The sequence below is a fragment of the Manacus vitellinus genome, unplaced genomic scaffold, assembly GCF_001715985.3.
Source record: "Manacus vitellinus isolate BGI_N305 unplaced genomic scaffold, ASM171598v3 scaffold_16_pilon, whole genome shotgun sequence".
Classification (NCBI taxonomy): Eukaryota; Metazoa; Chordata; class Aves; order Passeriformes; family Pipridae; genus Manacus; species Manacus vitellinus.
In genome coordinates, this window is record NW_021939189.1 from 16,521,893 (window position 1) to 16,534,351 (window position 12,459).

The following is a 12,459-nucleotide window of genomic DNA, read 5'->3' on the forward strand; positions in this document are numbered from 1 at the left end:
CGATTTGTGTCTTGGCTTGGGGTCTTTTGGCATTTTGCTCTTGGCATTTTACTGTGGAAACTTGGAGTGTTGAAGGATCTTGGAAGGCTTGAACAAATCTGTGGTGTGGTGTAAAGGGCAGTGATGGTCAGATGTGGCTGGAGGCTGAGGGTGCTGCACTGAGATCAAATGCCACATTTGTCTCCTACATTTAGCATCAACAGCAGATGCTTATAAGGATTGAATGAGAAACTCTTCCCCCCCCCTTCACAAGTCAGAGGGAGAAGTTCTGTACAGACACTTTGTCACCTGATGAATTTATATTTTGAATTGTGTTTTTTTTAACCTGTATCTTTTTCTGCAATATTTCATCTTACAGAAATGGCTTTTCTTTTCGCAAAAATTCAATTACTATACATTGTCTAATGTGCATTACTGTTCCTTGTGCTGTAAAGTCTGTCATGTTATATTCACTCAGCTTTCAGCAATAAGTCATTCCAGCTGCATCTGCAAAATGCATTTTTTTTAATGATGTGGTTATGATACTTCATTTTTCTCCAGTCCTGGCTGCTCTTGACTAAATACCTCGGCTCACATTTAATTAAGAACAACTGAAGCCGCAAGTGCAAAAAAGATGAGCTGCTCTTGTGGAATTGATGGGGTTGAACTTCATTGGCAACGTGAAGCCGAGGTTGGAACTTGACGGTGTAATTAAAAATGCTCCCTGTGAGGTGGTTTTGTGCACCTGGCACCCAGGAGTGCCCTGTGGAGGGGGTGTCCGTGGAGTCACCTGTGTGTCTGTGTCCCAGGTCCGGGCGGTTCCAGCTGCTGGCCGGGGGCTCCCTGGAGATCCGGGACGTGGGCGAGGGGGACGCCGGGACCTTCACCTGCATCGCTGAGAGCGGCAACGACACGGCGGCGGCCCAGGCAGAGCTCACGGTGCAAGGTAGGGCAGAGACCTCATTGCCAGGGACAGCACTTCTCCTGGAGACTTCCCTCAGGAGTCCTGGGCTCTGGTACAGACCCTGTTTAACCCTGGCAGGGTTTGGTGCCCCATTAAAAAATAAACAAAACCCAACCCACGATGAGGAACCACCCTCCAGTCCTGTTGTAAATGTTGGTGTGTTATTTTGATTTGTTATTCAGACTGCTTACAGTTCCATAAATAGTCAAATATTGTATAACACAACTTGAGCATGGTTCAAAGCTGCTCTATGTGCTTATATAATACCAAATGTCATGCACTTATTAAAGGAGGACAAAGACCACAGCGTGGCTGATCACATCTGGAAGCTGACCTGTAGTACCACAATGTAGGTTGTCTTTGGAAAGGACATATATAATGTATTTTTGATAATCCTTAAATATACTGTTGTTTTCAAGGAGCTTGACAGAAGATAAAAGCTGAGATATTTAGTAATGTGCTGGTTTATTGTGTGTATAACTGTTCTGCTTACTTTTGCAAGCTGTTCTTACCAGAAACAGCACTGAAATATTGATAATGCTGTCTTTAAAACATCTTACTTTAAAAAAACAAAAAATAAAGCAGACTTGGTAAGCAAAGAAAGTAGACTTGGTAAGGGATGGGGAAAAATACAGATGGAAGTTTGCCTTCTTGGCCTTTCTTACATTCTGTGAGGAAATTATTTTTATTAACTGGATTTTAATAAGGGTTTAAAATTCTTCAGGTGAAGTTTCATGGCATGCACAAGGGGTTTGTGTGTGCAGGGTCCTTGTAAGAGCTTAACTGACTTGTTTTACCAGGATTCTGGTGCTACAGCGTTGCTCTGAGGGGATAAATTGAATCACTGAACAACCATGAATAAAGGCTTACATAGAGATAAAACCTCTGGGACCAAAAAGAAAGCCAACAAATTCTGGTCATGCAGAAAACCCCCCGTGTTTTCTTACCTTATGTCTTGGCCAAAAAATAAGGATTTGGTGCTCTTAGAAGTACTCACATGCTTGAGGCTTAAGAGAACTTGCTGATGGTTTCACACCCCACCATGGGCTGGGTTTAATTCAGTTCCAGCCTCTGTATTTTACAGAATTGGCTTTGTGTTTTATGGGCAGTGGCAGCAATTAATAACATTAATGATACGATGCAATTAAGCAAGTCATGGATAAGAGTGAGATTATGGCCTCAGTGTAGGACATCCAGACAGGTCACTGGGGGATGAAAGTGAGCTGGAGAGAGCTCTTTTGCTCCTTATCTGAGCTAATGTAAAGGATTTCCTCAGTTGGTTGTAAAGATTGAGAATATGTTCTGCCAGTTCTTCTGTGCTGAGTTTTTGTTCCATACCTGGCACTAGAAAGAAAATCCTTTCATGCTTAAGTGTTATAATATATTAAAGATGCTACAGAATGCATTTTAGATAGTGGCATTTCTGATTTTACTTCTCAGTTGTAATCTTAATTCTCCTTTCCTTTGAGAGGTCACTGTGGGGAGTAATTGTATTTCTGCATTACTGTACTTTGGTGAAGGGTTGAATGGCTTGAGTAACTGTTATCTGATCACTGTATCATTTCCTTCTGGACTAGAGAAATTGTCATCTCTTATACCTAATAACAGCATGATTTTGCTTAATTTAAGCTCCTTCTGCCATTCTTGGAAATTAGTCTGGCAGAATTTCAGACAAGAAATCCATTTTTTGGGTACTAATTCCCTTGTCTCTCCTATTTTTCTGCCTCTCTCCTTGAAGCCCCTGGGTTTTTTGTTGGGAGATTTCAGCAGCACATTTGGGGCTGTGCCAAGGCAGCCAATCCATTCTCCCTTCTGTGAACATTTCAGTGGGACTCTGTGCTGAGGGCTGGGGAAGGTGCCATTGCTTGGCAGCGTTGGGGCAGTGAAAGTGAAAAGAAGGTCCTGGGGTGTCTCTTCCCTGAGATTTCCCAGCAGTGCCAGGGACAGATTGACTGAATTTTCCAACCTGAAACAACTTGCTTTATGCAATTGTAAGGTTAAATTGTACCAGAGTAAAAGGAATGCTCATTAAAGGTTACTGTGCTCCAAGAGCAGCTTTTCTCTGTCCTTTAGCAAGGATGTGAAACCCTGGAAGGCAGCACATGTCTCTGGTGTGGTCCCAACAAGCTGCCTTGGGCTGGTTGCTGGAATACTCATTCTTCCATGGCAGTGAGGATGGAATTCCTGACCATCCCTAAGGGGTGGGGTACCCTCAGGGATCTCACATGAGGCCTGTGCTGTGCTCAGCTGGCAGGAAATACCTGTGTTTTACTGGGGTCCGTGGGAGATGGCTGCAGAAAGCTTATTGCCAGCTGCATCCAGGTGTGTAAAGTCATCACCCTGGGAGTTCATGGGGTTTTTCTGTTAAATTTGGCACCGTTTTCAATCTGGATAAATGGTACCTTGAACTAATGGAGTTAGATCCTGTTGGTGTCACTTAAAGATGCCATGCATTTCACTCTGTCATCTGTTGAACCCCTGGGTCATAAATGAAAGGTGTGAGAGGAGCCCTCTATTGCCCTAATGTTGGGGTTTAAAAATTTGATTTGATTTAATTTCCCTACACACAGCAACAGAAGGACTGAATCAGAAAAATGACTTTAACTAGGAAGGAGTACTGGACTAGAAAAGTACTAAAGAGTCCAGGAGAGGACTGTACTAATTTGTGTCCTCAGTCTCTTTACTACCCTGTGGAGCTGGGAGGTGGAGTTAAGAGAATTCCATTCACTTTGGAGGGAAGTTTTGGCTGGCCCATCCCTGGAAGTGTTCAAGGCCAGGTTGGAGCAACCTGGTCTAGTGGAAGATGTCCCTGCCCGTGGCAGGGGATGGGACAAGATGGGCTTTAAGGTCCCTCCAAGCCAAACCATTGTAGGATTCAGTGATTGGAGGTTTCATGGACCCGTTGGTTACACACCCAGTCTTTGACTGTGCATTTGAGGAGTGGTTTGATATGGAAAAGAACACGGGACATTGTGGGGGAAGACCTGGAGCTGAGAGAGTCTCCCCCTAAAGCTGAACGCTGCTGGATCCCACATTTGAGACAGTCTGTAGGGCCAAATCTCAAACAATAAACTCTGTGTGCACTTTTGTACCTGCTCAATTTTCCTTGGGTGCCAAAAGCCAGTGTCACCCCAGTCCCAGGCCAGGCCAGGGCAGCACTCCTCCCGTGGGGGAGGCAGGAATTTGGTGTCTGCAGTGACATCTCTCCTGGCTGTTGGCAGAGCTCTTCCCTCGCCGCCCGTGCTGGGGACCAGGTTTGTTTACAACACGTGCCATGAGTTGAGAGCACTGGGAAAATGTGTTTTGCTGTCCCCAGCCATGAAAGAATCTGCAGCATTTCCCTTAGATAAGGGTGGACAGTGATGACAGAGGAGCTGGGGAAACAGGTCGTCGCTGTGTTTAATCTGCCCAGCCCGAAAGCGGCGGCGGGGCCGCGCCGGAGCGGCAGTGAAATGTGGGAAGGTTGTGAGTTCACGTTTCATCTGGGAAATATTTCAAATTGATGGCCATGCCCAGTGCCCTGGGGATTGCTGCAAATGCTGGGCTGGAGTCAGGTCACAGCATGGGCTTCCTGCCCCTGCCTTGGTGCTGGAGGGGGGGGGATCATGAGTTTTCTCTCCCTCTGTTGAAATATTTACTGCAGTTGATAATGAACCAGAAAATAATAAACCAAAAACATTTCCATTTTTGTTCCCCTTATTAAATTGATATGGCAGGTCTGAAGTCTAGAAAATAAATGAATCCCTGTGTTTGTGGGGGAGGAGGCAGAGCTGCTCTTTATTATTGTTGTCCATGTGATTCCCTTTCAGTGAGTTTTTGGAGTAGCACAAAGTCGGCTTTTGCTGTCTAGGACAGCATTCAGTGTCTGACAGTGTATCTTAAATGACTCGCTGTGTTAATGTAATTACAATTAAAAACAGAAAAAGAAAACCTTAATTTTGGGTATCTATAGTGGTACATCAGGGGTTGCACATGGCAATAGGCTGATCACTGCCTTGTTTGTGCTGCAAGAGCAAATTGTATGGGGAAAAGCAAATGCAGAAGAAGTGCTTTGATAGAATTATCAGGTTTTTGCTTTGAAAAGAAATAATGGAAATATTTTCAGTAGAGCTGAAAAGGCTGTTGCTAATGGCAAATCCTTGTTCTAGTAAAAAATACCTTAATTGCAATGTTGGTCATAAAATGAAACCAAAAGAGCTGCGGAAGGAAGAGCCTCAGCGTGGAGAATCTTGGAGTTGTTTTCCAGTGTTCTCTGTGGCAGCTCCTTTGGTAAAAGCTGGTGCCACCCTGCTCCAGAAATTGTAGCATTAAATCCTGCAGCAGCAGAGCAATATGTCTGGGTAACTCTTATTTTTGCATTAAGCTTTTGTTATTATTGGAAACAATTCCAGGGCAGAAATTTGAACCATCACCGAAAATTGCCCAAACCTTTCTCATACCTTCTCAATGAGCTTCATCGATTTCTGGCTCTAATTAAGCTCAGAGCTGTATCTTGATAAGAGGCTGCAGCCCAATTAGAGATTCAGGAGATGCTGCTCTAAACCTGAGGCTGCCAAAGGCTCCTACGGGGGACAGAGTGTTGTCCTTGCTGGTTATCCCAGAACTGCTCTGCCTGGGGAAGCTGTTGGAAGAGAAAAGAACACCTTGGCTTTGTATGAGTTATTTCTTACCCTTGAAAATGTAATGAGACTTCTATTAATGATCTTTTTCTGTAGTGATATGAAACAAAAGCATGGTGAGGGGAAGCTGAACTCACTGTCATTTTGACCACCTTTGCACTTCAGTGTGTTGTCCAAAAAGACTTTCAAACAGCCCTTGCTGCTGCTCTTAAGTGTAGTTTAATGTTTATAGGGTTCTATAGTTTGCTTGTGAAGTCAATTAAATATGTATACAGATAGTTTCTGAGGAATTTCTGCCTCTGTCCCATTTGTATTCAAGGATGATGTTGCCAGTGAAAAGGTCACAAACACCTATTCAGAGACACACATGGGGTAGGAGGGAGATGGCAGCATTATTTTAAAGCTACATCACTTGTTCAGGTTTACCTGGACACCAAAAGAGCCCATCTACAGGACATGTGTAGTTTTTTAATAGTAAATGTAAACATCTATAAAAATAAAATGTTCTTTGCACGATGCAAAAATCACAGTTGTGTGTTCAAAGACTGTGGGATCTGATTTCTGTTGCCCACAGGACTTGGGCTCAGCAGAACCTCTCAGTTCCTGCTCAGTGGCTAAATCTTCTTCTGTAGTTGAACTGTTGTAAATTTTTTTTTTGTCTGTCTTGATGTTTTTCAAAGACCAGGAGAAACATTTATCCAGTTCTTGCCATATTTCAGAACCACAGGACAGTAAAACTTGCTGAAGAGAGCTTGCCACAGTTCTTCATAGAAGCACAAAAAATTGTTTAATTGTATTTCTGAAACTCATGAATGAGCTGTGCTGGAATCTGAGGGAGGATTCATTCCCTGGTAGCAGTGCAAGTGTTTAACATTCAGTGGTGGTGTCAGGGAGCACTGAAAGCTGTTGTGGGAGAAGCTCAGGGAGCCTTGCCAAGCCCTCATCTCTGCTGTGCTGCCGTGTCCAAGGGGGAAAAACACTGGGAAGCCCAGGGCTGGGATGGTTTTCCCACCTTTCCTGGGGTCAGGGTAGAGCAGAGAGAGCTGCTGTCGGTGCCTTGTGCTGTGCATGTGATCACAGTGTAATTCCTGTGGCCAAGGATGATCCATGGAAGCTGGTGATGAGGACAGGGGTGATGTGTGACCCGTGTATGGACCATCCCCTGGTCCGTGGGGTGTGGAGGCCCCAGACTGGGCACCCATTGGAACAACAGCTGTGTTCTGGTTTAAACTGGGCTCCAGAGGGATGAGTGAGGGATGTCCAGCTCTCCAGGCATATCCACCCCCTGGCAGGCTGGGGTGAGGAACTGGAAATGGGTGTACCTGCTCCGGAGGTGCTGGCATGGGATGTGTCCCCCTGGCATCGATCCCGCTCTTTGATCACCCCTGACTGGGAATGTCACGGTCCCACTGCATCCAGACCCAGCAGCACGTGCTCTTCCCACAGCCAGGACTTCCTGCTGGCTGGCAGGAAGGACCAGGGATGTGGCAGGTCTGGGCTTGGACTCCATCCCAGAGCTGTGTGGAGCGACCCCGCAGTGGTCTGGGGATGGTGATCGTGTGTCAGGAGAGCCCTTTTGTTTTAGAGAAGTGTCTTTTCTGAGTATTTGACAACCATGAATCGTGAGGTGCTTTTCCATAAAACATCTGTAATTCCCTGGACAGTCTGATTATATTTGGGAAGGCTTGCTTTATGTTACAGAGGTGCTGCATAGTTTTCAAAGAGTTTTTTGTGGTGCTGAAAAAACAGTTGCAAAACAGCCCAAAATGAGTAGGGGTTATTACTTGGAGGACAGATCCTTTGGGCTGAGGGTCCATAATGGAATTGCATGTGGACTGGGAGGTAATGTCTCCAGAACTGCCAGGAAGATGACGCACACTCGGAATTCAAAAAGAACCCCTTTGTGAGATATATATATAAAAAATACCATTAAGAAAGACAAAACCAAATTATCAGTAACCCATACAATTCACACAAATGGTTTTCCTTGTAAATGTTCTTGAGTAATCCTTGGGGATAATGAAAACGTTCCTAAATTAAGCAGCAGTGTCTTAAATATCTACAGCGTCGAAAGCGATATTGAACGGAGGGAATTGTAAAAGCTGGGCTCTCTCTCGGCTAGAATTTCTAATAAATTAAGATCATATTAACAGGGGTTTCAACCAGCTGCTGCTTTGGGGAAAGAAGTACTTTTTTTCCCCAAAAATGGCTTTTAAAACAATAGGCTGAGGTTGCTGTCGGTGCCTTTGGCCCAGACAGGCAGTGACAGGAAAGGCAAGGTTTTGCCCAGGTTTCATATTTAGACGTGTCTGTCTGATCTCCAAACTGAAAATGGACGTTTTATTTAGGAACAGGCCATACCCGACACAGGATTTACTGCTTTTGAAGCCAATGCCTGAAAGAAGAAAGGTGAGCCCAGCTGGCTCATGGTTCCAAGCACTCTTGGATACTTGGAAAGATTCAAAGATACAGTAGATCTCAACTAGGCTATAGGTTTTTTAGTAGTGGTTTTATTCCCTGTCAAAAAGAGATGACAGAATTTCAATTGCAAACTAAAAGCTGAAAGATTCAGTAGTAATTTTTAAGTTGCACATGCTAAAGACTTCCAAGAAATGTGAATGTGTGAAAGAGGCAGCTCATTAAAATGCCTTCTTTCCTCTAAGTGAGAGCTCTTTTTATAGGAGTTGTGCCCTAAATGGCAAGTATTTTTCTCTGTGTATCAGGGTCATCCTTCCATTTTAGTTGGTTGACTCAAACTCTTACATTGAATTTTTGAATTCATGGGGTTTAATTTTTTTTTGATCCATTTCAACAGAAACTTTTGCGCTGTTTTCTCACCACCAAATTTCGTGATGAAAACTGAGGGTGATGTTAAAGTGGAACTGCTGAAGAACACCAGGCATTCCATAAATCCGTCCAGAGAGAGCCCCAACCATAAAGTGAACATACACTTTCTTTCAAGTTAAATTTTTATGATCGTTAAGCTGACTCTCATCCCACCAGATAATTGATTTCTCTAATGGGAGCCAGATTATTGCTGTTACTGGATGTCTCATTATACCAACTCTGGTCCCTGGCAGGGAAGTTTATCCCAAAGTTACAGAGATGAAACAATCCAGTAATTTGTGGGAAGGGGGCGGGTTGTTATCTGTGGTGGCTTATTCCCTCTGCAGTCTTGCAGTTAATTAGTTTGTCTTCGTGAGGAGAATGATGTAAAAGAAAATCACTGTGGAGTTTTGATTCCTGGAGTAAACAGGGTTTTGTTGGTTGTGGTGTCAGTGGGAGTTGCACACCCTGTTCTGTAGGAGGTGGGGAGGCCTTTGGGGCAGGTGTGAGCTGCGGAATAAAGTTGTTTTATGCTCCTCAGTGACACTTAGAGGTGCCCTTTTCTGAGGGCTGCTGTAAGGAGACCTGTAAGGAAGTGGGAAAAGGATCTAAGATGCTGGATAGAAGGAATCCAGGCTCAAGGCAGGCTAGTTAATGGTTAATAAATGGCAAAAGGGTATTTTTATATTATTCTTCTAAGCAGTCCTGATTTCTGGCAGCTCTGCTGCTCTTGTTTATTTTCAAGTGCTGACTCAAAGATTTCTTCTGTGATCTCCCTTTTTCACATTCTTAGGAGCTTAAGTATAGTCTCAGTGTAACGTTAAACAAAGCATTTTACAAGTGAGGCTATAAATTGCTTTCCCGTAGGGTAATTCCAAGCACCCTTGTGCTCTGGAAGTGCCATTCCCCGGGTTATGTGCCTCTGACTTCCATCAGATGGGTTTAGTTTCACTAAAGTACTTTGTCCTGTGAATACAATTGGAATAAAAGGATTTTTGCTGTTCATCAGAAGTTACAGTACTTGAAAGGGCCACTGGAACCTCCCCATCCCTGGTGAGCTAATACATGGAATGTAGGCTGGGTAAGGATTTCTCTTTAGGAAGGAGTGTAAGTGTATTGCCTGCAATGGTTGTAGCCATGCAAGTTGCAAAACCTTCCCCAAAAGTGCTTCTAATCAGTCAGGGCCCAGATCTGTAAACACAAGGAGCAGTTCCCTTGGGCAGGACAGTGTATTTTTTTCCATGGGGATGTTGCAGAGTGGAGTTGTACTTGAAGGAGATGTGAGTTTTAGCAGCCTTTGGAAACAGTTGTGCAGTTGGAATTCATCCTTTCTGAAAGACTCAGGGAACAACAGGCCAGTGTCACCTCAGTGCCCAGCAAGGTCATGGAGCAGATCCCTCTGGGAACTGCACTGAGGCTCATGGAGAGTAAGGAGGTGATTGGTCACAGATTCACTGGGGGCAGATCATGCCTGACAAATTTGGTGGCCCTTCTACGATGGGGTTACAGTGTAGGTGGGTAAGAGAAGAGCAGCTGATGTCATCTGCCTTGTGCAAAGCATCTGACACTGTCCTGCATGACATCCTTGTCTCTAAACTGGAGAGACATGGAACTGTGGGATGGACCACAGGAATTGGCTGGATGGTCACACCCAGAGCTGTGGTCAGTCCTTCCCTGGGAGGGTGGGAGGCCCTGGCACAGGCTGCCCAGAGAAGCTGTGCCTGCCCCACCCCTGGAGGTGTCCAGGGCCAGGGCTCTGAGGGATTGGAGCTGGATGGAATTTGAGATCCCTTCCACCCATCCCATTCCATGGTGCTGTGACAGGGATGCTGCCGCCGATGTTTGCTGGCCCACAGGGGGGTTTTGGGATGCTGAGGGAGGCTTTGTGCACAGTGAAGAGCCAAAGAGACTGGAAGAACAATTTAAAATATGCCAGTTTTCTGTACTGAAAATCTCTTTTGAGGTGAGTTTATAGCAGCTCATAGTTCAGGGAGTTGAGTCAGTGCTATGGAACACACATTTCACTAAATTCTAATGATTTATATAAGCTCTGTGTGATGCTTTAGGGAGAATTTTTAAAATATAATTTTGCCATTCCTTTCTCCTTTGGGCAAATAATTTTTCTTCAGCTCTCCCAGTACATGTATAATTAATAACTTTGTTTACTGACAATGTCAACAATAACATAGCTCTGATTTATAGTGTTTATCTTTTGCCTGTATGCTTCCTGTGGCACATCGTGAAATGCCACAGAAGAATCCATGTCTTAAGGAGGTGGTTCTAGTGAGAGGATAATAGAAAAATAAAAGTTCATGACCACTGTCCTGTTATATTCTTTTTTTGCTGCAGAACAAAACATAAGGCTCAAATCACTGTGCTTCAGATAATTACTTGAAGCTTTGTTTTGGACAGCTCTGCAGGAATTTGCATGGAGTGGGAAGGGAGGAGAACCACTGGAGGGTTTGTGGAGCTGGGAAGGAGGTTTTGTTGCATAAGCTCAGGCTTGTGGGGCTGGAGGAGCTGCGGTGCCGATTCCCTTCCAGTCACATCCTTAATCTGCACTTGCGTGGTTCTCGCTCTGCTAATTTGCTTAAACGATCATTAGTGTGATTAACCATTATAGGAGTGATTTCAGAGTTGCTAATCTCCCTGCTCCTGCCTTTGATTACAGCTGGAATAGTGCAGGCAACAACTCACAGGATTACACGCAGGAGAACTGAGGATTTCAACAATTAACCTCTTCACTTGTGTAAAATTTTACTGATTGTAAGCAAGAGCAGGAGCTCCCAAGGAATAAAGCTTTGCTGGAGCCTCTCAGTGCTCTCCATGGACTGTTGTGACTGTCAGCAAAGCTCTGCACATCATATCAGTCACAGACATGTCAGATCAGGAGTTGGAGAACTTGGAATACTGTGGTTTCAGATCTTAAGCTGGTTCTCTTGCAAAACTTGAACTCGGTTTCCTTAGTTTCACATGGGATTATAATTGTTGATAGTTGTTTTCTAAGTAAAAGAGAAATTTCTTTAGAGTGCAGAAGAATATCAAGTGGGGTATCTGAATTCTGGATGTGGTGCTTGGCAGCCTGGTGTAGTGATGGGCTGGCAGTGCTGGGTTGGACTTGGTGATCTCAGAGGTCATTTCAGTTACTCACCAGCTTTTCTCTAGGGAGGCTCTGGGGGTTTGTTTCTGGTCACTGTTTGATTTACTCATTTGCAGTGTGACTCCTGGAGACTCTTACACCTTCCTAATCTATTACCTGTTCCTAGTTTGTGTTTTAAATGTGTGGATGCTCTGCAGTCTGCTTCTGTTTGCCAGGAAGAATTATTTTGTTGAATATTACAAAATTCAAAAATTCCCTTGGATTTGAGATATACTCCTTATCTGTAATACCTACCTTGATTTATCTTCCTTGAGGAAACCCAAACTTGCTGGATTTTATTGAAGAAAAAAGGACATGACTGGGGTGTGCTTTCCTGAATTCCTGTTCTGAATCCCTGCTCTATAACTGGAAGCAGTGACTTATGTGCTGGGTTGTGTTTTAAGATAAGCAAAGACAGTAAAGGCAAAAGAAGCTGGCAAATTTATACCTGTGCAGGGTGGTGAGAAACATCCCCAGACTCCAACTTCAGTACGTCTGGAAAGCAGAGAGATGAACTAGAGGATTTTTGTGCAACTAATTGTGCAGTTTATAAAGATTGCCCCAGGTTTATTTTGTATATTTATGTATTTAAGTGGTTAGAATCCATTTTTTAAATTAGAAAGGGCAATCAGAATATATTTTGGTACAGCACAGTGGTGTGATGTTTCTTTTCAGTCATAGAGAAGTAGAAATATAATTCCAAATACACCCTGCACTAACTCAACTCCTGTTTAAATTTGTAACTTTGGATCTTTGGGCACAGTGAAGTGGTTTTTAAGGTTCACCATACCATGCTCTGGTGAGTGGCATCTCTGCCATGGCAGGGGGTTGGAACTACATGAACTGTAAAGTGCCCAAACCATTCCATGATTCCAGCTTAAATGGTGCAGTGTCCAAGCTGTGGAAGGGTCTGTTCCCTGCAGCCCCAGGCT

General features: G+C 44.1%; 1 protein-coding gene across 1 annotated transcript in view; it reads left to right on the forward strand.

The window, feature by feature from the left end:
• The window catches only part of NEO1 (neogenin 1), a 114,124-nt gene that overhangs the window by 25,081 nt on the left and 76,584 nt on the right, over nucleotides 1–12,459 (forward strand). The window contains exon 4 of the mRNA XM_025894859.2: nucleotides 789–925. Coding sequence (XP_025750644.2) covers nucleotides 789–925 — 137 coding nt within the window. The remainder of the gene's footprint in view (nucleotides 1–788; nucleotides 926–12,459) is intronic.